At 38.1% G+C, this 25,879-nt stretch overlaps 1 protein-coding gene across 1 annotated transcript in view; it reads right to left on the bottom strand.

Annotated features, from left to right (window-relative positions):
* NEK10 (NIMA related kinase 10) overlaps positions 1–25,879 on the bottom strand; it is a 321,275-nt gene that overhangs the window by 27,515 nt on the left and 267,881 nt on the right. The window contains exon 33 of the mRNA XM_012536668.3: positions 8,819–8,929. Coding sequence (XP_012392122.2) covers positions 8,819–8,929 — 111 coding nt within the window. The remainder of the gene's footprint in view (positions 1–8,818; positions 8,930–25,879) is intronic.

Raw genomic sequence — 25,879 nt, 5'->3', positions numbered from 1 at the left:
TAGATAGCTAGTGGAAAGCAGCCACATAACACAGGGAGATCAGCTCGGTGCTTTGTGACCACCTAAAGGGGTGGGATAGGGAGGGTGGGAGGGAGGGAGGGAGGCGCAAGAGGGAAGAGATATGGGGATATATGTATATGTATAACTGATTCACTTTGTTATAAAACAGAAACTAACACACCATTGTAAAGCAATTATACTCCAATAAAGATGTTAAAAATTTTTTTGTGTGTGTGAAAGCGATGATAACTACAATGAACAGCAAAAGGATAAACATGAAGGTGTAAAAGAGGATATCAAAATCATAAAATGTGGAGGGGGAGAATAAGAAAAATGTACATTTTTTTTAAAGAATGTGTTTGAGTCTTTACCAGTCTGAAGCAAGTAGATATAGGAATGGGTTAGCATACTTGAAAAACAGGGTGACCACAAATGAAAAACATACAATAGATTCACCAAAAACCAGTAAGGAAGGAACTCAAGCAAATACAAAAGAAAACCATCAAACTACAAAAAAAAAAAAAAAAGAAAGAAAGAAAAGAAAAGGAACAAAGAAGAAATACAAAATCACCTGGAAAACAAGGTGTAAAATGGCAATAAATGCACATCTATCAATAATTACCTTAAATGTCAATTGCCTAAATGCTGCAATCAAAAGACATAGAGTGGCAGATTTGATTAAAAAAACACAAGAGCCTATAATATGCTGCCTACAAGAGACCCACTTTAGGGCAAAGGACACACATAGATTGAAAATGAGGGGATGGTGAAAGATATTTCATGCAAATGGAAATGACAAGAAAGTGGGGGTAGCAATACTCATATCAGACAAAATAGACTTTAAAGCAAAGGCCATAAAGAAAGATAAAGAAACATTCTCTAGGATTGACCACATACTAGGTCACAAAACAAGACTCAACAAATTTAAGAGGATAGAAATTATTTCAAGCATCTTTTCTGACCACAATGGCATGGAACTAGAAATCAAGCACAAAAAGAGAAATGAGAAAAAATGATTACATGTAGAATAAACAAGATGCTACTGAAAAACCAAAGGGTCAATGATCAAATCAAAGAGGAAATTTAAAAATACCTTGAGACAAATGACAATGAAAACACAACCATACAAAATCTATGGGATACAGCAAAAGCAGTCCTTAGAGGGAAGTTCATAGCCATATAGGCCTTCCTCAAAAAACAAGAAAAATCTCAAATAAACAACCTAACCTACTACCTAAAAGAATTAGAAAAAGAAGAACAAACAAAACCTAAAGTTAGCAGAAGGAAGGAAATAATAATGATCAGAGAGGGAATAAATAGAGACTTAAAAAGAGTAGAAAAATACAGTAAAATAGCTGATTATTTAAAAGGGTAAACAAAATCAACAAACCTCTGGCCAGGCCCACCAAGAAGAAAAGAGAGAGGACCAAAATAAAGTAAGAAATGAAAGTGAGAAATAACAACCGATACCACAGAAATAGAAAAAAACATAAGAGAATACTATGAACAACTATATGCCAATAAATTGGACAACCTAGAAGAAATGGACAAGTTTCTAGAAACATACAGCCCACCAAAACTGAATGAAAAAGAAATAGATAATGAGACCAATCACTAGAGGTGAAATAGAAAATGTAAAAAACACACAAAAAACCACACAAACTCCCTGCAAACAAAAGTTCAGGCTTCACTGAGGAATTCTACTGAACATACAAAGAAGTTATACTGATCCTTTTCAAACTCTTCCAAAAGACTGAAGAGGAGGGAACACTCCCAAAGTCATTCTTTGAAGCCACCATCACCCTGATACCAAAACCAGATAAAGAAACTACTGAAAAAGAAAATTACAGGCCAATATCTTTGAAGAATATAGATGCAAAAATTCTTAACAAAATATTGGCAAACTGAATCCAACAACACATAAAAAAGTTCATACACCATGACTAAGTGGGTTTCATCCCAGGGTCATAAGGATGGCTCAACACATGCAAATCAATCAGTGTGATACACCACATCAACAAAAGAAAAGACAAAAACCACATGGTCATCTCAATAGATGCAGAGAAAACATTTGATAAAACTCAACATTCATTCATGATGTTGAATGATGTTGAAAACTCTCACCAAAGTGGGTATAGAGTGACCATATCTCAACATCATAATAGGTATTTATGACAAATCCACAGCGAATATAATACTCTGATGAAAAGCTGAAAGCCTTCCTGTTAAAATCTCTCATCATTTCTCTTCAACACAGTATTGGAAGTTCGAGTCACAGCAGTCAGACAAGAAAAAGAAATAAAAGGTATCCAGATTGGAAGGGGAGAGGTAAAATTGTCATTATATTCAGATGATATGATGCTGTTTATATAAAACCCTAAAGACTCCACACAAAATCTACTAGAACTGGTAAATGAATTCAGCAAGGTAGCAGGATACGAGATTAACATACAGAAATCGGTTGCATTTCTTTACACTAACAATGAAATATCAGAAAGGGAAAGTAAAAAAAAAAAATCCCTTTTAAAATCTCAACAAAAAAAAAAACTAGGAATAAACCTGACCAAGGAGGTGAGAGGCTTGTACACTGAGAACTATAAAACATTAATAAAGGAAACTAAAAGTGATTCAAAGAAATGGAAAAATATCCCATGCTCTTGGATTGGAAGAATTAATATCGTTAAAATGGCCATACCCAAAACAATCTACAGATTTAATGCAATCCCTATCGAATTACCCATGACATTTTTCACAGAACTAGAACAAATAATCCTAAAATTTATATGGAATCATAAAAGACCCAGAATTGCCAAAGCAATCCCGAGGAAAAAGAACAAAGTAGGAGACATAACCCTCCCAGACTTCAGACAATACTACAAGCCTATAGCAATCAAAACAGCACAGTACTGGCACAAAAACAGACATATGGATCAATGGAACAAAATATAGAGCCCAGAAATAAACCCACATACCTACAGTCAATTAATCTTCAACAAAGGAGGTAAGAATATAAAATGGAAAAAAGACAGTCTTAGGCAAGTGGTGTTGGGAAACCTGGACAGCCACATGTAAATCAATGAAGTTAGAACACACTCTCACACCATACACAAAAACAAACTCAAAATGGTTTAAAGACTTAAATATAAGACATGACACTGTAAAACTCCTAGAAGAGAACATAGGCAAAACATTCTCTGACATAAATCATACCAACGTTTTCCTAGGTCAGTCTCTTAAGATGATAGAAATAAAAGTAAAAATAAACAAATAGGGCCTAATTAAACATATAAACTTTTGCACAGCAAAGGAAACCATAAACAACCTACGGACTGACAACCTATGGACTGGAAGAAAATATTTGCAAACAATGCTACCGACAAGGGATTAATTTCCAAAATATACAAATAGCTCATAAAACTCAGTAACAAAAAAACCCAATCAAAAAATGGCAGAAGACCTAAATTGACATTTCTCCAAAGAAGACATACAGATGGCCATGAGGCATATGAAAAGATGCTCAACATCACGACTTATTAGAGAAATGCAAATCAAAACTACAATGAGGTACCACCTCACATGGGTCAGAATGGTCATCATCAAAAAATCTACAAACAATAAATGCTGGAGAGGGTGTGGAGAAAGGGGAACCCTCCTACACTGTTGGTGGGAATGTAAATTGGTGCAGCCACTATGGAAAACAGTATGGAGGTTCTTCAAAAAACTAAAAATAGAGTAGCCATATGATCCAGCAACCCCTCCCCTGGGCATACATCCAGAGAAAACTATAATTTGAAAAGATACATGTACCCCAATATTTATAGCAGCACTATTTACAATAGCCAAGACATGGAAGCAACCTAAGTGTCCATCAACAGATGAATGGATAAAGAACACGTGGTGTATATATACAATGGAATACTATTCAGCTATAAAATAAGAATGAAATAATGCCATTTGAAGCAACATGGATGGACCTAGAGATTTTCATTTAAGTGAACTAATTCAGAAAGATAAATCCATATGATATCACTTATATGTGGAATCAAAAATATGACATAAACAGATTCACACACACAGAGAACAGATTTGTGGTTGCCAAGGAGGAGAGGGGAGGGGAGGGATGGATTGGGAGTCTGGAATTAGCAGATGCAAACATTCTATACATATAGAATGGAGGAACAACAAGATCCTACTCTAGAGGACAGAGGACTGTATTCAGTATCCTATCATAAACCATAATGGAAAAGAATATGAGAAAAGAATATATATGTATTCTTTATACATATATATGTATAAATGAATCACTTTGCTGTACACCAGAAACTAACAAAACATTGTAAATCAACTATACTTCAATAAAAAATAAATTTTTAAAAAAGGGCTCTTCTGCTCTGAATAAACATCTACAGTTCTAAGGAGCAAATAATTGTATGCACTTTTGAACTAAACAAGTCAAGTAAATATTAGAGAAAATATTATATCACTATATACTACCTCTCTCCCCAAAAAACCACTAATTTTGAGCAAATATTGAACAATTTTATCACTTTATTTGTCAATTGAGTATATAGTACTTTTTAGGCAAAAACTAAATAGAGAAAATAAAATTTGTAGGAGAAACTACAAATTTAATCCTCATTAAATTCCCCAAATTTTATCTTCTTTTCCATATCATAAAATAAGGCTATTTTTGCTGTAGAACAACTACATAAATGATTTGGAACCTAATCAACTGAGATAGAACTCTGAAGGAAATTAAGCCAAAATAAATGAAATTAGGTGTCAGAAATGAGAAATGTTTCAACATGTTTTATCACACTTCACTCATCAGTCCTCTGATCTTTTTTTTCTTTAGATTGTTCTTGCCCTCTTTGACTGAATTACATAACATGTTAAGACATAAAATATTGCCTTATTTTTCATTTTTTCTAACCTACAGCTCCTTTCTATTAGTTTTTATTAGACTTTATAGGTCACTTTGTTAACAGAAATATTTACACTCACTATTTTCTTATGCTTAAATCTTAGAGGCTGATCAGATGCAGATTCAAGTGTTTAGCATGTACATTTCACAGATGTGCTGTGCACATCCGTCAGGAGGCATGTACTGTCCGCTTGTTCCTCTTTGTGTGATGTCAGCAGCCAGTAGTGATCATGTCAGATCATTTCATTCAGGGGCTGCAAAATGACAATATTTTTTATTCCTTCAGTACTTATTAGCTGAAGTACTTCTTTAATGAGAAACTTCCCCCTCATCAATTTAGTTACCCTAAGATAGAATTCATAAGAGAAAGGCAGAATAAATGTTTGATTCTTTCCTTTTGTAAACAATTTTCAAACTAATGAAATCTTCCAAAGGGTAACCAATGAGAGATTTTTTCTCTTTCTTTTTTTACTATTGTGAACTCTCAGATTTAAACATTAGTTAATGCTTTCAATCAATTTTGGTTATTATTCTTATTGATGCTTTAATTATCCAATAGATAGTCTGTGAGAGCCTCTTTGTTGGCTCCTGAGTCCTTTTGACATGTGCTCAGTAGTCCTTGACAGCATCCTCGCCATGTATTCTGTTATGTCAAGATATTCCAGCCTAGTCTCGTTCAGTTCCTGCTCAAGAGCTGTAATGGGCTATACTTCCAAAGCCATGGGTGCAAAGGGAGCTCACTGCTGCTTGCTTCGTTTCTATATCATTTTAGTGAAATTTAGGAAATATGTGTCTTTTTTAAAGATAAGATCTGTTATGAATTCGTACTGATTCATATTGATACTTCTAATTTGAATTAGTATTTTCTACTTTGTTTCTGTTTCTTCTTTCTCCCATGCTGAAAACCCTAGTTCTCAAAGACACCTATACAATTGCAAAGATGCTTTGTTCACCCTGCAATTCTAGCCAAGGTTGAGCAGCCTGGACTGAAGACACCTCAGGTGAGTCATAAATAAAAAGGCTCACTTCTTGGAAAAGGGCTCTTCCATGTTTTAACCCTTCTGTCCATCCTGCTGTGCCTCAGGCCACTTATAAGTAAGTTGCAATCATCCCATAATGACTCCTTCAAACTGCAGACATGGAGTCCCCAGATTTTAGGAGAAGCTTCAGAGGGGAGGGTGGAAATCACATGCACTTTATATGTTGTCACCACTTCTTCCACGGCCATAGTGTGGGGTGACCGTGTCATTCAAAGGCTAACGGGCTACTCCTCTATGATTGTACAGGGGATGAAAAAGCCATTTCTGAAAAAAATTGTCACTAACTAAAAATTACACCAGAAAGGGGGAAAAACAGGTCACAAACTTTTCTCATTTAGGTTTAGACTGGGAGCAGGAGGGCTTCTTTTTGTTCATGGAGAAATATATAAATATATTTATCAATATTTATATATCAATAAAGAATAGAACCAATATAGGATATGTTATATAGAATATGTCTATCAATCTAGAATTTATTTATATTCAACAATTATTCATTAAGCATCTACCAGGCATGGTGTACAACTCTGGGGAATCAAAGATGAACAAGATAAACTCACTACCCTTAAGTAAACAGACATGTGAACTAAATATCTTTTGAATAAAAAGCTATTTAAAACACAAAGATATGAGTGAAAAAGTGATTGAAGCATAGAGGGGGAGATTAATTCTGCACAAGGAAAATTAAGAAAAGTGTTAATGGAGGAGCTGGTTAATATCCCAGTCTTCCAATTTCTTTAGCTCATAGGAGGCGAGGCCTGCCCCTGATTATAGGGTACACTTCGTAAGCATATGAACCACCACAGGCTTATAATATCAGATGAGGAGACCATAGCATTCTTCATAGGATAATTTAATCTGCGTCTTAACCCAGTTGAAAGGAGGATGAATCTATGGCCCCTTCGGTCCCCATATGCCCCAGACTAAGAACAGAGATGAGATGCTTCTGTGAGAAATGCCACCACAGCAGAGGAAGCACACAAGGTTGGGAATGGGTGGCACAGCTAAACAAAAGAAGGAAAAGAAAGACACCAAGGAAGGAGGCCAAACTGAAAACCTAAGTCACAAAAGAGATGATGATTTGCGCTAAGGACAGGCACTGCTGGAAACACGGAGCAGGGACAGGTCGCAGCCCCCTTCACGTCTCAGTTTGCAGCAGGCTCCTTCCTCTCATAAAGCTAGGATTTCTGTTAAAATAAATGTGTGTACAAACTGGATTATTCTGAATATCATTTTAATAAGAATATAAAACTTATCAATATGTAACGTTTTCATGGGAGACTTGAGCTTCTGTCTTTAAAATCTATTTATTGGTATTCATGATGCAATATGTGAATATCCTACAATAAATATCTGAAGTCTCTTCCACTTCTGTTTTGATCTCCCCTAGCTTTGTTTCTCGGCCTTATTTGCCAAGACAACCCATAAAATCTCTAATCTCAGATGAGGTAGGGTTTATGTTTTGTTTACCTGCAGCTATGCTTTTTTTTCCCCATCTCCTGTTTGTGTATGTGCAGACACCACTGATGTAAGGCAAAAAAGCAAAAACATACGGTTTGCATTTCTTATCAAAGAACCTATATGACCGTTAGCATAACTGATGCTACCTTGGGCCCATACAGCTCCTCCTGTCCTCCCGCTGATCCTATCCAGGACTGTACCACACAATAAATCACTTCTCTGTCATTAGGAGCTTTGTAGTTAAGAGACATTGTTTAATAATCATTAGGACCAGGTGGCCTCCATGCTCTGTTAGTCCCTAAACAATGATGAAGACCTTTGCTGACGTATTCCCAGCGCCCACGAGACAGTTACCCATTCATAAAACTTGACTTAGGAAGGCACGTCCTATTTCCGAGCAGCCCCCCAACTCCTTGGTTAACTATAAAACTGTCCCAATGTCCCCTCTCAGAGGTGTGGAGTGCAGCTGTGAATGCTTCTGGGTCATTGTCCACCTGATCCAGATCCCACCCTGTAACTTATCCTGTAATAAACTGGTCCATTGATTACATGGAGCTGCCTGCCTCGATTTTCTGTCTCAAGATACCTTCTCAGTTCAGTGGGCACTTTTGGTTCCCTCTGTCTTCCAACATTGCCCAAATTATGAGTTAATTTATACTACAGATTGGATACAGTAAAAGAAAAAGAAACCTTAAAGAAAAAGTTCATTGGCAGCATGCTTGTGCCAAAGTTTAAGTATATGCTGAAGTTTTTAAAAAATACACAAAATTGGAGTGGGATCAAGCATCTTTACACAACTGGGCCCAAGCTATTTGGGTCTTGTGTCTTTCTGGGACAGGAGAATGGGAGCCTGTGACCACCTCAAAATGGCTACTGACCAGGTCAAACGGATTTCCTATTGCCAAGTTGTGTTAACCAGAAATAAACAATTTTCTTTCTGTCTGGTTGATTTAATCTCTTTGTGATTATTTTCCTTATGTAAGAATAGAACTATTTACCAGTACCCAAAGTCTAGGAGACCATAGAATGTTGAAGATGAAAAGAACCTTAGAAATTGTTCGTTCCACCCTCATAGGTGATAAAAATCATGGCCTCAGATGGTTAACTGACTTTTTCAGAGTTGCAAATCTCAATTTAGGGGCTATGTTGGTACCCCGATCTTGAACTGCCAGCTTCCAGAACCATAAGCAATAAATTCTTGCTGTTTATAAACTCCACACTTTATGGTATTTTTACTATAACAGCCCAAATGGACTAAGACAAACATTGATAATATCCTTTAGTAGAGGGCAGAGCTTTAAATAGAGAATACAAGCACAGGAGGTATAAAATTTAATTCTCATGATGTTTTTTTGTTAGTCAAAGAAGAATTCCTATATATAGAATACTATACCTTTTTAATTTCAGATTTCAAATTACAAGGGTTACTCTGCTGGCTGAAGAGGGATTTCTTGAATCTCTCTATAACCCTTCTTTTCAAATTGTGGTGCAAAGCTGGAGGAAGCTGCATAAAATGAGAAAATCATTATAAGCACATTGTTAACTATGTATAGCTGACTCCCAGGAAGAATTTGTGAGGGTAGCAATATTCACTCAACAGGACTAAATAAGAATTTAAATTTTACTCCAAATAGCATGACTGAACGTTACAATTTTTCATTCTACAATCCAGAAGAAATACATTACTCTGTTCTCTTTCAAAAGGCTACTTCTAATTATGTTACTGTTCTTTCATTTTATTTATATTATTTTTTCATAGAGTGACTAAATTATATATTAGTTGCGTGTATAAATTGAATTTTGTAAACAACAGACTTACAAGGAAAGATGCATTCTATGAATGCTTAAGTGCTTGTATCATGCCCAGAACCATGCTGAACACTCTCATTATGGTCCTTGTCCTGAAGGATCTGACACTTTGGACCAGGAAGCATACATCTGCATTAGTACAGAGTCAGAGGCCTGCTTCTGAATATACAGCTGGAGAGAGATCAGATTGGAGGGGCCAAACTTATCAAGAAGAGAGAGAAATGAATTTGTATACATTAGGGCTCAGCAGGATGAGTTAGATTTAATAAGTAAATAGTAGGAAGCCACAGGTTTGAGTGGAGAAGGTAAGGGACAGTTCCTCAAGACAGAGTTTTGGTCTTGATAATTCCCTACTGTTACCCCCCAGAAGTTGCCACTCCCTACGTCAAACACCAAAGGGCAGTGTTGGCCCAGGACCTTCTAGTTGATGCCCAGCATGATTCTACCTGTCAAGGGGAAAGGTAGCAGCCCTTTCTGACATACCTCACTGTCTGCTACAGCACCAATGCGTCCTTCAAAAGTGACCTACCCTGGTTGTGGCAGCCATCACTATAACATTAATTCAGATACTCTTAAAACCTTGCTCTTCATATAACTTGATAAGCCTCTAGTTAACTTAGAATTGCTTTTACTACTCCTGATGGTTTGAATTAATCCTCACAAAAACTTTCTTGCATAAGTTAATATTCAATCAACTTAAGATTCATATACAGGGCAGTATTAGAAAGCTACTGTATCTTATCAGAATAATTATCACAAGCGACAGCACCCTATCTTTAAAGTTTTCATGGAAGAATTAAAAATTTTTCACAGAATGATGACTCACACATAATTTAAAACTGCAGATGATATTTATATATATAAAAATTATAATACTAAGAATAAAATTACTAATACCTATGACTTGTATGTGCCAGGCACTATGGTTACTCTTTCATGTGCATTAGCTCACTTTTTTCTCGACAATAAACTTATAAAGCAGGTACTATCCTATAGGTGAGGAAATCAGACCTTATATAACACTCAAGATACTTTCTGAGGTAGTGAGTCTACCAGCACAACTATTGTTCGAGAACAAATACCATCCACTAGCATTACACTAGTATAGCACTTTATAAACATTTCACATACTTTATTTCCTTTATCACAATAGTCCCATAAGCTACCTGAATTTTACTGATGAAGAAACTGATTCTAGAGAAGGTAATGATTCCTTCAATGTCACAAGTCTAAAAGGGTGGTTTTTGTTTGTTTTTATCATACCAAATAAAATAACAGCAGAAAAAAAGAAATCTTATACATTTATATTGTAGGTTTTCTCAAACATAATATATGGATTCTTTCTAAAGAACTAGTATCTCCAAAAATAGATTGGCAGACCATCAGTAGCCCACAGGGCCCCCTTTGATAGTGACTCAAACAATATATTTTCTATTGAAAAAAGTTATTTTGACATATTACTATTTAAGAGGAGATTGGTATATGTGGATTTTTAAAGCATTTATTTAACATAACAATCAAATCTTTACTATAGAGTTAAATCCAAACCTTAGTTGCCTGCACAGGTTCTACCTAAGCAATAACACATAAAGACTCCTACTAAAAGATAATGTATGTACTTTAGTCACCTTGTATGCTCAAAGATCGATTTTGGTTTCCAGCAATGGAAATGAACCACTGATTTCATTCTCAGCTTAGGGTCTGAAGATTCCCATCTTATTTATTTATTTATTTTAATATCTTTATTGGAGTATAATTGCTTTACAATAGTGTGTTAGTTTCTGCTTTATAACAAAGTGAATCAGTTATACATATACACATGTTCTCATATATCTTCCCTCCTACCTCTCCCTCCCTCCCACCTTCCCTATCCCACCCCTCTAGGTGGTCACAAACCACCTAGCTGATCTCCCTGTGCTACAGGGCTGCTTCCCACTAGCTATCCACTTTACGCTTGGTAGTGTATATATGTCCATGCCACTCTCTCACCTCATCACAGCCTCCCCCTCCCCCTCCCCATATCCTAAAGTCCATGCTTTAGTAGGTCTGTGTCTTTATTCCCGTCTTACCCCTAGGTTCTTCATGACCTCTTTTTCTTTTTCTTAGATTCCATACATATGTGTTAGCATATGATATTTGTTTTCCTCTTTCTGACATACTTCGCTCTGTAAGACAGACTCTAGGTCCATCCACCTCACCACAAATAACTCAATTTCGTTACTTTATATGGCTGAGTAATATTCCAATGTATATATGTGCCACATCTTCTTTATCAATTCATCTGTCGATGGACATTTAGGCTGCTTCCATATCCCGGCTATTGTAAATAGAGCTGCAATGAACATTTTGGTACATGACTCATTTTGAATTATGGTTTTCTCAGGGTATATGACCAGTAGTGGGATTGCTGGGTCATATGGTAGTTCTATTTGTAGTTTTTAAAGAAACCTCCACACTGTTCTCCATAGTGGCTGTATCAACTTACATTCCCACCAACAGTGCAAGAGGGTTCCCTTTTCTCCACACCCTCTCCAGCATTTATTGTTTCTAGATTTTTTGATGATGGCCATTCTGACTGGTGAGAGATGATATCTCATTGTAGTTTTGATTTGCATTTCTCTAATGATTGATGACATTGAGCATTCTTTCATGTCTTTGTTGGCAATCTGTATATCTTCTTTGGAGAAATGTCTATTTAGGTCTTCTGCCTATTTTTGGATTGATTTGTTTGTTTTTTTGTTATTGAGCTGCATGAGTTGCTTATAAATTTATGAGTTTAATCCTTTGTCAGTTGCTTCATTTGAAAATATTTTCTCCCATTCTGAGGGTTGTCTTTTGGTCTTGTTTATGGTTTCCTTCACTGTGCAAAAGCTTTTAAGATTCATTAGGTCCCAATTGTTTATTTTTGTTTTTATTTCCATTTCTCTAGGAGGTGGGTCAAAAAGGATCTTGCTGTGATTTATGTCATAGAATGTGCCACCTAGGTTTTCCTCTAAGAGTTTTATAGTGTCTGGCCTTACATTTAGGTCTTCAATACATTTTGAGTTTATTTTTGTGTATGGTGTTAGGGAGTGTTCTAATTTCATACTTTTACTTGTACCTGTACAGTTTTCTCAGCACCACTTATTGAAGAGGCTGTCTTTTCTCCACTGTATATTCTTGCCTCCTTTATCAAAGATAAGGTGACCACATGTTTGTGAGTTTATCTCTGGGCTTTCTATCCTGTTCCATTGGTCTATATTTCTGTTCTTGTGCCAGTACCATACTGTCTTGATTACTGTAGCTTTGTAGTATAGTCTGAAGTCAGGGAGTCTGATTCCTCCAGCCCCATTTTTCGTTCTCAAGATTGCTTTGGCTATTTGGGGTCTTTTGTGTTTCCATACAAATTGTGAAATATATATATATATTTTTTTGCAGTACGTGGGCCTCTCACTGTTGTGGCCTCTCCCATTGTGGAGCACAGGCTCCGGATGCACAGGCCCAGCAGCCATGGCTCACAGGCCCAGTCACTCTGCGGCATGTGGGATTCTCCCAGACTGGGGCATGAACCCATGTCCCCTGCATCGGCAGGCGGACTCTCAACCACTGCGCCACCAGGGAAGGCCAAATTTTGAAATCTTTTCTTCTAGTTCTGTGAAAAATGCCAGTGGTAGTTTGATAGGGATTGCATTGAATCTGTAGATTGCTTTGGGTAGTAGAGTCATCTTCACAATGTTGATTCTTCCAATCCAAGAACGTGGTATATCTCCCCATCTGTTGGCATTATCTTTAATTTCTTTCAGCAGTGTCTTATAGTTTTCTGCATACAGGTCTTTTGTCTCCTTAGGTAGTTTTATTCCTAGATATTTTATTCTTTTTGTTGCAATGGTAAATGGCAGTGTTTTCTTAATTTTACTTTCAGATTTTTCATCATTAGTGTATACGAATGTGAGAGATTTCTGTGCATTAATTTTGTATCCAGCTACTTTACCGAATTCATTGTTTAGCTCTAGTAGTTTTCTAGTAACATCTTTAGGATTCTCTATGTATAGTATCATGGCATCTGCAAACAGTGACAGTTTTACTTCTTCGTTTCCAATTTGGATTCCTTTTCTTTCTTTTTCTTCTCTGATTGATGTGACTAGAACTTGCAAAACTATGTTGAATAAAAGTGGTGAGAGTGGGCAACCTTGTCTTGTTCCTGATCTTAGTGGAAATGCTTTCAGTTTTTCACCATTGAGGACGATATTGGCTGTGAGTTTGTCATATATGGCCTTTATTATGTAGAGGAAAGCTCCCTCTATGCCGACTTTCTGCAGGGTTTTTAAATTATAAATGGGTGTTGAATTTTGTCAAAAGCTTTCTCTGCATCTATTGAGAGGATCTTACGGTTTTTCTCCTTGATTTGTTAATATGGTGTATCACGTTGATTGATTTGCGTATATTGAAGAATCCTTCCATTCTTGGCATAAACCCCACTTGATCTTGGTGTATGATCCTTTTAATGTGCTGTTGGATGCTGTTTGCTAGTATTTTGTTCAGGAATTTTGCAACTAGGTTCATCTGTGATATTGGCCTGTAGTTTTCTTTCTTTGTGACTTCTTTTCTGGTGTTAGTTTCAGGGTGATAGTGGCCTTGTAGAATGAGTTTGGGAGTGTTCCTCCCTCTGCTCTATTTTGGAAGAGTTTGAGAAGGATAGGTGTTACCTCTTCTCCAAATGTTTGATAGAATTCGCCTGTGAATCCATCTGGTCCTGGGCTTTTGTTTGTTGGAAGGTTTTTTTTTTTTTTTTTAACATCTTTATTGGGATATAATTGCTTTACAATGGTGTGTTAGTTTCTGCTTTATAACAAAGTGAATCAGTCATACATAAACATATGTTCCCATATGTCTTCCCTCTTGCGTCTCCCTCCCTCCCACCCTCCCTATTCCACCCCTCCAGGCTGTCACAAAGCACCGAGCCAATATCCCTGTGCCATGCGGCTGCTTCCCACTAGCTATCTACCTTACTACGTTTGTTAGTGTGTATATGCCCATGACTCTCTCTCGCCCTGTCACAGCTCACCCTTCCCCCTCCCCATAACCTCAAGTCTGTTCTCTAGGAGGTCTGCGTCTTTATTCCTGCTTTACCACTAGGTTCTTCATGACATTTTTTTTCTTAAATTCCATATATATGTGTTAGCATACGGTATTTGTCTTTTTCTTTCTGACTTACTTCACTCTGTATGACAGACTCTAGGTCTATCCACCTCATTACAAATAGCTCAATTTCGTTTCTTTTTATGGCTGAGTAATATTCCATTGTATATATGTGTCACATCTTCTTTATCCATTCATCCAATGATGGGCACTTAAGTTGTTTCCATCTCCGGGCTATTGTAAATAGAGCTGCAATGAACATTTTGGTACATGACTCTTTTTGAATTTTGGTTTTCTCAGGGTATATGCCCAGTAGTGGGATTGCTGGGTCATATGGTAGTTCTATTTGTAGTTTTTAAGGAACCTCCATACTGTTCTCCATAGTGGCTGAACCAATTCACATTCCCACCAGCAGTGCAAGAGTGTTCCCTTTTCTCCACACCCTCTCCAGCATTTATTGTTTCTAGATTTTTTGATGATGGCCATTCTGACTGGTGTGAGATGATATCTCATTGTAGTTTTGATTTGCATTTCTCTAATGATTAATGATGTTGAGCATTCTTTCATGTGTTTGTTGGCAGTCTGTATATCTTCTTTGGAGAAATGTCTATTTAGGTCTTCTGCCCATTTTTGGATTGGGTTGTTTGTTTTCTTGTTATTGAGCTGCATGAGCTGCTTGTAAATTTTGGAGATTAATCCTTTGTCGGTTGCTTCATTTGCAAATATTTTCTCCCATTCTGAGGGTTGTCTTTTGGTCTTGTTTATGGTTTCCTTTGCTGTGCAAAAGCTTTGAAGTTTCATTAGGTCCCATTTGTTTATTTTTGTTTTTATTTCCATTACTCTAGGAGGTGGGTCAGAAAGGATCTTGCTGTGAGTTATGTCATAGAGTGTTCTGCCTATGTTTTCCTCTAAGAGTTGATAGTTTCTGGCCTTACATTTAGGTCTTTAATCCATTTTGAGCTTATTTTTGTGTATGGTGTTAGGGAGTGATCTAATCTCATACTTTTACATGTACCTGTCCAGTTTTCCCAGCACCACTTATTGAAGAGGCTGTCCTTTCTCCACTGTACATTACTGCCACCTTTATCAAAGATAAGGTGTCCATATGTGCATGGGTTTATCTCTGGGCTTTCTATCCTGTTCCATTGATCTATCTTTCTGTTTTTGTGCCAGTACCATACCGTCTTGATAACTGTAGCTTTGTAGTATAGTCTGAAGTCAGGGAGCCTGATTCCTCCAGTTCCTTCTTTTGTTCTCAAGATTGCTTTGGCTATTCGGGGTCTTTTGTGTTTCGATACAAATTGCAAAATTTTTGTTCTAGTTCTGTGAAAAATGCCAGTGGTAGTTTGATAGGAATTGCATTGAATCTATAGATTGCTTTGGGTAGTAGAGTCATTTTCACAATGTTGATTCTTCCAATCCAAGAACATGGTATATCTCTCCATCTATTTGTATCATCTTTAATTTCTTTCATCAGTGTCTTATAATTTTCTGCATACAGGTCTTTTGTCTCCTTAGGTAGGTTTATTCCTAGATATTTTATTCTTTTTGTTGCAATGGTAAATGGGAGTGTTTTCTTGATTTCACTTTCAGATATTTCATCATTAGTATATAGGAATGCCAGAGATTTCTGTGCATTAATTTTGTATCCTGCCACTTTACCAAATTCATTGATTAGCTCTAGTAGTTTTCTGGTAGCATCTTTAGGCTTCTCTATGTATAGGATCATGTCATCTGCAAACAGTGACAGCTTTACTTCTTCTATTCCGATTTGGATTCCTTTTATTTCCTTTTCTTCTCTGATTGCTGTGGCTAAAACTTCCAAAACTATGTTGAATAAGAGTGGTGAGAGTGGGCAACCTTGTCTTGTTCCTGATCTTTGTGGAAATGCTTTCAGTTTTTCACCATTGAGGATGATGTTTGCTGTGGGCTTGTCATATATGGCCTTTACTATGTTGAGGAAAGTTCCCTCTATGCCTACTTTCTGCAGGGTTTTTATCATAAATGGGTGTTGAATTTTGTCAAAAGCTTTCTCTGCATCTATTGAGATGATCATATGGTTTTTCTCCTTCAATTTGTTAATATGGTTTATCACATTGATAGATTTGCGTATATTGAAGAATCCTTGCATTCCTGGAATAAACCCCACTTGATCATGGTGTATGATCCTTTTAATGCACTGTTGGATTCTGTTTGCTAGTATTTTGTTGAGGATTTTTGCATCTATGTTCATCAGTGATATTGGCCTGTAGTTTTCTTTCTTTGTGACATCCTTGTCTGGTTTTGGTATCAAGGTGATGGTGGCCTCGTAGAAGGAGTTTGGGAGTGTTCCTCCCTCTGCTATATTTTGGAAGAGTTTGAGAAGGATAGGTGTTACCTCTTCTCTAAATGTTTGATAGAATTCACCTATGAAGCCATCTGGTCCTGGGCTTTTCTTTGTTGGAAGATTTTTAATCACAGTTTCAATTTCAGTGCTTGTGATTGGTCTGTTCATATTTTCTATTTCTTCCTGATTCAGTCTTGGCAGGTTGTGCATTTCTAAGAATTTGTCCATTTCTTCCAGATTGTCCATTTTATTGGCATAGAGTTGCTTGTAGTAATCTCTCATGATCTCTTATTTCTGCAGTGTCAGTTGTTACCTCTCCTTTTTCATTTCTAATTCTATTGATTTGAGTCTTCTCCCTTTTTTTCTTGATGAGTCTGGCTAGTGGTTTATCTATTTTGTTTGTCTTCTCAAAGAACCAGCTTTTAGTTTTATTGATCTTTGCTATTGTTTCCTTCATTTCTTTTTCATTTATTTCTGATCTGATTTTTATGATTTCTTTCCTTCTGCTAGCATTGGGTTTTTTTGTTCTTTCTCTAATTGCTTGAGGTGCAAGGTTAGGTTGTTTATTCGAGATGTTTCCTGCTTCTTAAGGTGGGCTTGTATTGCTATAAACTTCCTCCTTAGAACTGCTTTTGCTGCATCCCACAGGTTTTGGGTCGTTGTGTCTCCATTGTCATTTGTTTCTAGGTATTTTTTGATTTCCTCTTTGATTTCTTCAGTGATCACTTCATTATTAAGTAGTGTATTATTTAGCCTCCATGTGTTTGTATTTTGTACAGATCTTTTCCTGTAATTGATATCTAGTCTCATGGCGTTGTGGTCAGAAAAGATACTTGATACAATTTCAATTTTCTTAAATTTACCAAGGCTTGATTTGTGACCTAAGATATGATCTATCCTGGAGAATGTTCCATGAGCACTTGAGAAAAATGTGTATTCCGTTGTTTTTGGATGGAGTGTCCTATAAATATCAATTAAGTCCATCTTGTTTAATGTATCATTTAAAGCTTGTGTTTCCTTATTTATTTTCATTTTGGATGATCTGTCCATGGGTGAAAGTGGGGTGTTTAAGTCCCTACTATGAATGTGTTACTGTCGATTTCCCCTTTTATGGCTGTTAGTATTTGCCTTATGTATTGAGGTGCTCCTATGTTGGGTGCATAAATATTTACAATTGTTATATCTTCTTCTTGGATCGATCCCTTGATCATTATGTAGTGTCCTTCTTTGTCTCTTTTAATAGTTCTTATTTTAAAGTCTATTTTGTCTGATATGAGAATTGCAACTCCAGCTTTCTTTTGGTTTCCATTTGCATGGAATATCTTTTTCCATCCCCTTACTTTCAGTCTGTATGTGTCTCTAGGTCTGAAGTGGGTCTCTTGTAGCCAGCATATATAAGGGTCTTGTTTTTGTATCCATTCAGCTAATCTGTGTCTTTTGGTGGGAGCATTTAGTCCATTTACATTTAAGGTAATTATCGATATGTATGTTCCTATTCCCATTTTCTAAATTGTTTTGGGTTCATTATTATAGGTCTTTTCCTTCTCTTGTGTTTCTTGCCTAGAGAAGATCCTTTAGCATTTGTTGTAAAGCTGGTTTGGTGGTGCTGAACTCTCTCAGCTTTTGCTTGTCTGTAAAGGTTTTAATTTCTCCATCAAATCTGAATGAGATCCTTTCTGGGTAGAGTGGTCTTGGCTGCAGGTTTTTCTCCTTCATCACTTTCAGTATGTCCTGCCACTCCTTCTGGCTTGTAGGGTTTCTGCTGAGAGATCAGCTGTTAACCTTATGGGGATTCCCTTGTGTGTTATTTGTTGTTTTTCCCTTGCTGCGTTTAATATGCTTTCTTTGTATTTAATTTTTGACAGTTTGATTAATATGTGTCTTGGCGTATTTCTCCTTGTATTTATCCTGTATGGGACTCTCTGGGCTTCCTGGACTTAACTATTTCCTTTCACATATTAGGGAAGTTTTCAACTATAATCTCTTCAAATATTTTCTCAGTCCCTTTCTTTTTCTCTTCTTCTTCTGGAACCCCTATAATTCGAATGTTGGTGCGTTTAATGTTGTCCCAGAGGTCTCTGAGACTGTCCTCAGTTCTTTTCATTCCTTTTTCTTTATTCTGCTCTGCAGTAGTTATTTCCACTATTTTATCTTCCAGGTCACTTATCCGTTCTTCTGCCTCAGTTATTCTGCTATTGATCCCATCTAGAGTACTTTTAATTTCATTTTTTGTGTTGTTCATCGTTGCTTGTTTCATCTTTAGTTCTTCTAGGTCCTTGTTAACTGATTCTTGCATTTTGTCCATTCTATTGTCCATTCTATCTCCAAGATTTTGGATCAACCTTACTATCATTATTCTGAATTCTTTTTCAGGTAGACTGCCTATTTCCTCTTCATTTGTTAGGTCTGGTGCATTTTTATCTTGCTCCTTTAACTGCTGTGTGTTTTTCTGTCTTCTCATTTTGCTTATCTTACTGTGTTTGGGGTCTCCTTTTTGCAGGCTGCAGGTTCGTAGTTCCTCCTGTTTTTGATGTCTGTCTCCAGTGGCTAAGGTTGGTTCAGTGGGTTGTGTAGGCTTCCTGGTGGAGGGGACTAGTGCCTGTGTTGTGGTGGATGAGGCTGGATCTTGTCTCTCTAGTGGGCAGGTTCACGTCTGGTGGTGTGTTTTGGCGTGTCTGTGGCCTTATTATGATTTTAGGCAGCCTCTCTGCTAATGGGTGGGGTTGTGTTCCTGTTTTGCTAGTTGTTTGGCATAGGTTTTCCAGCACTGTGGCTTGCTGGTCGTTGAGTGAAGCTGGGTGTTGGTGTTAAGATGGAGGTCTCTGGGAGATTTTCGCCATTTGATATTATGTGGAGCTGGGAGGTCTCTTGTTGACCAGTGTCCTGAAGTTGGCTCTCCTACCTCAGAGGCAGAGCCCTGCCTCCTGGCTGGAGCACCAAGAGCTTTTCATCCACAAGGCTCAGGATAAAAGGGAGAAAAAGTAGAGGGAATTAGTAGAAGTATGAGGAAAGAAAGAAGGAAAGGAGGGTAGTGTTGCAAGGTTTTTAATCACAGTTTCAATTTCAGTGCTTGCGATTGGTCTGTTCATATTTTCTATTTCTTCCTGGATCAGTCTCGGCAGGTTGTGTATTTCGAAGAATTTGTTCATTTCTTCCAGGTTGTCCATTTTATTGGCATAAGGTTTCTTGTAGTAATCTCTCATCATCTTTTTATTTCTGCAGTGTCAGTTCTTACTTCTCCATTTTCATTTCATATTCTATTGATTCGAGTCTTCTCCCTATTTTCCTTGATGAGTCCGGCTAATGGTTTATCAATTTTATTTATCTTCTCAAAGAACCAGCTTTAGTTTTATTGGTCTTTGTTATCATTTCCTTCATTTCTTTTTCATTTATTTCTGATCTGATCTTTATGATTTCTTTCCTTCTGCTAACTTTGGGGGTTTTTTTTTTGTTTTGTTTTTTCTCTAATTGCTTTAGATGCAAGGTTAGGTTGTTTATTTGAGATGTTTCCTGTTTCTTAAGGTAGGATTGTATTGCTATAAACTTCCCTCTTAGAACTGCTTTTGCTGCATCCCATGTGTATTGTGTCATCATGTCTCCATTGTCATTTGTTTCTAGGTATTTTTTGATTTCCTCTTTGATTTCTTCAGTGATCACTTCGTTATTAAGTAGTGTATTGTTTAGCCTCCATGTGTTTGTATTTTTTACAGATCTTTTCCTGTAATTGATATCTAGTCTCATGGTGTTGTGGTCAGAAAAGATACTTGATATGATTTCAATTTTCTTAAATTTACCAAGGCTACATTTTTAACCCAATATATGATCTATCCTGGAGAATGTTCCATGAGCACCTTTGGAAATTGTTTATTCTGTTGTTTTTGGATGAAATGTCCTATAAATATCAATTAAGTCCATCTTGTTTAATGTATCATTTAAAGCTTGTGTTTCCTTATTTATTTTCCTTTTGGATGATCTGTCCATTGGTGAAAGTGGGGTGTTAAAGTCCCCTACTATGAATGTGTTACTGTCGATTTCCCCTTTTATGGCTGTTAGTATTTGCCTTATGTATTGAGGTGCTCCTATGTTGGGTGCATAAATATTTACAATTGTTATATGTTCTTCTTGGATAGATCCCTTCATCATTATGTAGTGTCCTTCTTTGTCTCTTGTAATAGTCTTTATTTTAAAGTCTATTTTGTCTGATATGAGAATTGCCACTCCAGCTTTCTTCTGATTTCCGTATTCATGGAACATCTTTTTCCATCTCCTCACTTTCAGTTTGTATGTGTCCTTAGGTCTGAAGTAGGTCTCTTGTAGACAGCATATATATGGGTCTTCTTTTTGTATGCTCAGCCAGTCTGTGTCTTTTGGTGGGAGCATTTACATTTAAGGTAATTATCGATATGTATGTTCCTATTCCCATTTTCTTCATTGTTTTGGGTTTGTTATTGTAGGTCTTTTCCTTCTCTTGTTTTCTTGCCTAGAGAAGTTCCCTTAGCATTTGTTGTAAAGCTGGTTTGGTGGTGCTGAACTCTCCCAGCTTTTGCTTGTCTGTAAAGGTTTTAACTTCTCCATCAAATGTGAATGAGAGGGGCTTCCCTGGTGGCACAGTGGTTGAGCATCCAGCTGCCAATGCAGGGGACACAGGTTTGTGCCCCGGTCTGGGAAGGTCCCACACTCTGTGGAGCAGCTGGGCCCGTGAGCCATGGCTGCTTTACATGCATGTTTGGAGTCTGTGCTCCACAATGGGAGAGGCCACAACAGTGCGAGGCCCATGTACTGCAAAAAAAATAAATAAATAAAAATAAATCTGAATGAGATCCTTGCTGGGTAGAGTAATCTTTGTTGTAGGTTTTTCTCCTTCATCACTTTAAATATGTCCTTCCACTCCCTTCTGTCTTGCAGAGTTTCTGCTGAAAGATCAGCTGTTAACCTTATGGGGATTCCCTTGTGTGTTATTTGATGTTTTTCCCTTGCTGCTTTCAATATGTTTTCTTTGTATTTAATTTTTGATAGTTTGATTAGTATGTGTCTTGGCATGTTTCTCCTTGGATTTACCCTGTATAGGACTCTCTGTGCTTCCTGTACTTGATTAACTATTTCCTTTCCCATATTAGGGAAGTTTTCAACCATAATCTCTTCAAATAATTTCTCAGTCCCTTTCTTTTTCTCTTCTTCTTCTGGGACCCCTATAATTCGAATGTTGGTGCATTTGATGTTGTCCCAGAGGTCTCTGAGACTGTCCTCAGTTCTTTTCATTCTTTTTTCTTTACTCTGCTCTACAGTAGTTATTTCCACTATTTTATCTTCCAGGTCACTTATCCTTTCTTCTGCCTCAGTTATTCTGCTATTAATCCCATCTAGATTATTTTAAATTTCATTTATTGTGTTGTTGATCATTGCTTGTTTCCTCTTTAGCTCTTCTAGGTCCTTGTTAAATGTTTCTTGCATTGTCTCTATTCTATTTCCAAGATTTTGGATCATCTTTACTATCATTATTCTGAATTCTTGTTTAGGTAGACTGCCTGTTTCCTCTTCATTTGTTAGGTCTCGTTGGTTTTTACCTTGCTCCTTCATCTTCTGTGTGTTTTTCTGTCTTCTCATTTTGCTTATGTTACTGTGTTTGGGGTCTCCTTTTTGCAGGCTGCAGGTTCGTAGTTTCCGTTGCTTTTGGTGTCTGTCCCCAGTGGCTAAGGTTGGTTCAGTGGGTTGTGTAGGTCTCCTGGTTGAGGGGACTAGTGCCTGTGCTCTGGTGGATGAGGCTGGATCTTGTCTCTCTGGTGGGCAGGTCCACGTCTGGTGGTGTGTTTTGGCATGTCTGTGGCCTTATTATGATTTTAGGCAGCCTCTCTGCTAATGTTTGGGGTTTTGTTCCTGTCTTGCTAGTTGTTTGGCATAGGGTGTGCAGCACTGTAGCTTGCTGGTCGTTGAGTGAAGCTGGGTCTTGGTGTTGAGATGGAGATACCTGGGAGATTTTCGCCATTTGATATTACTTGGAGCATGGAGGTCTCTTGTGAACCAGTGTCCTGAAATTGGCTCTCCCACCTCAGAGGCACAGCCCTGATGCCTGGCTGGAGCACCAAGAGCCTGTCCACGTGGCTCAGAATAAAAGGGAGGAAAAATAGAAGGAAAGAAAGAAAGAGGATAAAATAAAATAAAGTAAGATAAAATAAAATAGTTACAAAAATAAAAGTAATTATTAAGAAAACAAATATTTTTAAGTAAAAAGAAAAAAACCCCAGACAGTCAGAACCGTAGGACAAATGGTGAAAGCAAAGCTATACAGACAAAATCTCACACAGTAGCATACACATACACATTCACAAAAAGTGGAAAAGAGGAGAAAATAATATATCTTGCTCCCAAAGTCAACCTCCTCAATTTGGGATGATTCATTCGTTGTCTATTCAGGTATTCCACAGATTCAGGGTACTTCAAGTTGATTGTGGAGATTTAATCTGCTGCTTCTGAAGCTGCTGGGAGAAATTTCCCTTTCTCTTCTTTGTTCACAGAGCTCCCATGTTTCAGCTTTGGATTTGGCCCTGCGTCTGCATGTAGCCCACCTGAGGGCATCTGTTCTTCACTCAGACAGGATGGGGTTAAAGGAGCCTCTGATTCGGTGGTTCTGACTCACTCAGGCTGGCGGGAGGGTGGGGTACAGATGTAGGGTGAGCCTGTGGCGGCAGAGCCCGGCATGACCTTGCACCAGCCTGAGGTGTGCACTGTGTGTTCTCCCGGGGAACTTGTCCCTGGATCACAGGACCCTGGCACAGGCTCCCCAGAGAGGAGGTGCAGATAGTGAACTGTGCTCGCACACAGACTTCTTGGTGGTGGCAGCAGCAGCCTGTGTCTCATGCCCGTTCCTGGGATCTGCGCTGATAGCCGCAGCTTGCGCCTGTCTCTGGAGCTCCTTTAAGCAGCGCTCTTAATCCCCTCTCCTCGCGCACCAGGAAACAAAGAGGCAAGAAAATGTCTCTTGTCTCTTCGGCAGCTCCAGACTTCTCCCAGACTCCCTCCAGGCTAGCCGTGGTGCACTAACCCCTTCAGGCTGTGTTCCCGCTGCCAGTACTCTCCCAGCATCAGACCAAAGTCTGAGCCTCAGCTCCCAGCTCCGCCCGTCCCCGTGGGTGAACAGAGAAGCCTCTCAGGCTGGTGAGTGCTGGTCGGCACCGATTCTCTGTGCGGCAATCTCCCCGCTTTGCCCTCCTCACCACTGTTGCTGCGCTCTCCTCCATGGCTCTGAAGCTTCCCCCCTCCGCCACCCACAGTCTCTGCCCATGAAGGGGCTTCTAGTGTGTGGAAACCTTTCCTCCTTCACAGCTCCCTCCCACTGGTGCAGGTCCAGTCCCTATTCTTTTGTCTCCTTTTTTTCTTTTTTCTTTTGCCCTACCCAGGTATGTGGGGAATTTCTTGCCTTTTGGGAGGTCTGAGGTCTTCTGCCAGCAATCAGTGGGGGTTCTATAGGAGCAGGTCCACGTGTAGATGTATTTCTGATGTATCTGTTGGGAGGAAGGTGATCTCCATGTCTTACTCTTCCACGATCTTCTCCAGCAGACCCCATCTTATTTTTGATGAAAACAGATGTCAACTCACTGAAGGCAGAGTTAGGATGCTAACATCCTGTCTTTTAAAATAGTTGCTTTTAGATATTTTCCACATATCTGTCTCCATGGAAACTGGATAAGGCCACCACCAGCCAAAAGTAAGCAGTTTCCCATTTAAAGTCACTTGTTGGTTGTCAGAAGGGATCTGGCTCTGCAATTCAGGGTGCTACCACAGCTTAAGTCTGCAGGAATTTAGTAAATAAATATGTGAACAAGAAGGGTTTTTTGTTTGTTTGTCCGTTCAGTTTTACTTTCAGAAGTTTTCCTTTGCAATTACGGAACAGAAAAAATTGACCTTGGTCTTTAAGCTTTGGTAAATATGTGAGAGTAATGTTTAGACTTGTATTTATCTCCTTTATTTGAAAGGCAGTGACTTTGTTTAGCACTGTAATTTAAGGTTCCCCAAAGAGGAATCATTCCTTACTATGAGCAATGTCATAAACTTTAAAGTATTCTGGAAATACATTTTTACAACCACTGTGGTTATATCTTAACTTGTAGCAAGGAATTCCATGTTGCCAAAAGTATGAAATCATTTGTTATGCTGGCAGTGTAAGAACATAATAATAAGGTGTTTATAATAGTTTCATTCTTGCTTTATAATACTTTGAACTCCAATAAAGAAACAAAATACATCCATTTCAAAAGTTTTTTAATATAAAAATTAGCAGGACACGCATATGGAAATTATATTTAAATTTCAAAGGATATTTTCTTTCAATTTAGTAGTGAATCATTAAGGTAACCAACAAGCTATTTGAAGTTATTTCCATAGCACTGAAGTTAAGAATTCTTCTCCATGTATCTATATCAGTATTTAAATGGAAATGTAATTTTGAATATCTTTACTCGATAGAGATATGGAAGATTACATTTTGACTTATTAACCAATTTTCTCCCCCATCCTATGTTCTTATGCCCCTTCACCCACTTTCATTTAATCAGGTAGACAGTTCTGCAGGATTGCCTAAAGGAAAGGTTGACAGAAGAAAATGGAGAAAAGGGTAATCAGTTTTAGACTCTTGAGCCTTCAAAAGGCTGGCCCTCAGGGTAACTGAAAAGAATATCAGATTTGGTTAAAAAATTTTTAAACCCCCAAAAATAACCCAAATATGATAGATAAGAGCCAGGCTACTCTCCAGGCTGGGCAGAAGTCAAAGGGGAAACAGTGAGAAGTTAGAGGTGGGCAGGTCCCAAATAAGTCCCTTGTTGAGCCCCCAGGCTAACTGTGCCAGCTGTAAGTTTGTTTACTCTCAGCTCCAAATCCACCTTCATTGCCCTGCTTGTGACACTGGAACATATATCCCTTGTCAGCTGGCTGGATGTTCAGCTCTCTCTGCAGAGGGCACTAGTGGAGGATGGAGCCTGTCTTTCTGGTTCCAGTGATGCTCCTGCCTTGCCTTAGTTTGGCAGCAGTGAATGGTCAGTAGGAATGGGGACCCCCAGCTGTGCTCACCCCCAGCCAGATTCAGTGCCACCAACCCTGCAGGCAGCTTTCCAGAGAGTTCCATGGAGCAGCACCTACCAGTGGGCAGCCTCCCCTGGTCCCAGAGAGGGCAGTTCCTAGTGGGCAATTCCCAGCACACCACTCTTACAT

Source organism: Orcinus orca, chromosome 10, assembly GCF_937001465.1.
Source record: "Orcinus orca chromosome 10, mOrcOrc1.1, whole genome shotgun sequence".
NCBI classification, from domain to species: Eukaryota; Metazoa; Chordata; class Mammalia; order Artiodactyla; family Delphinidae; genus Orcinus; species Orcinus orca.
This window is presented reverse-complemented; position numbering and strand designations above follow the sequence as displayed.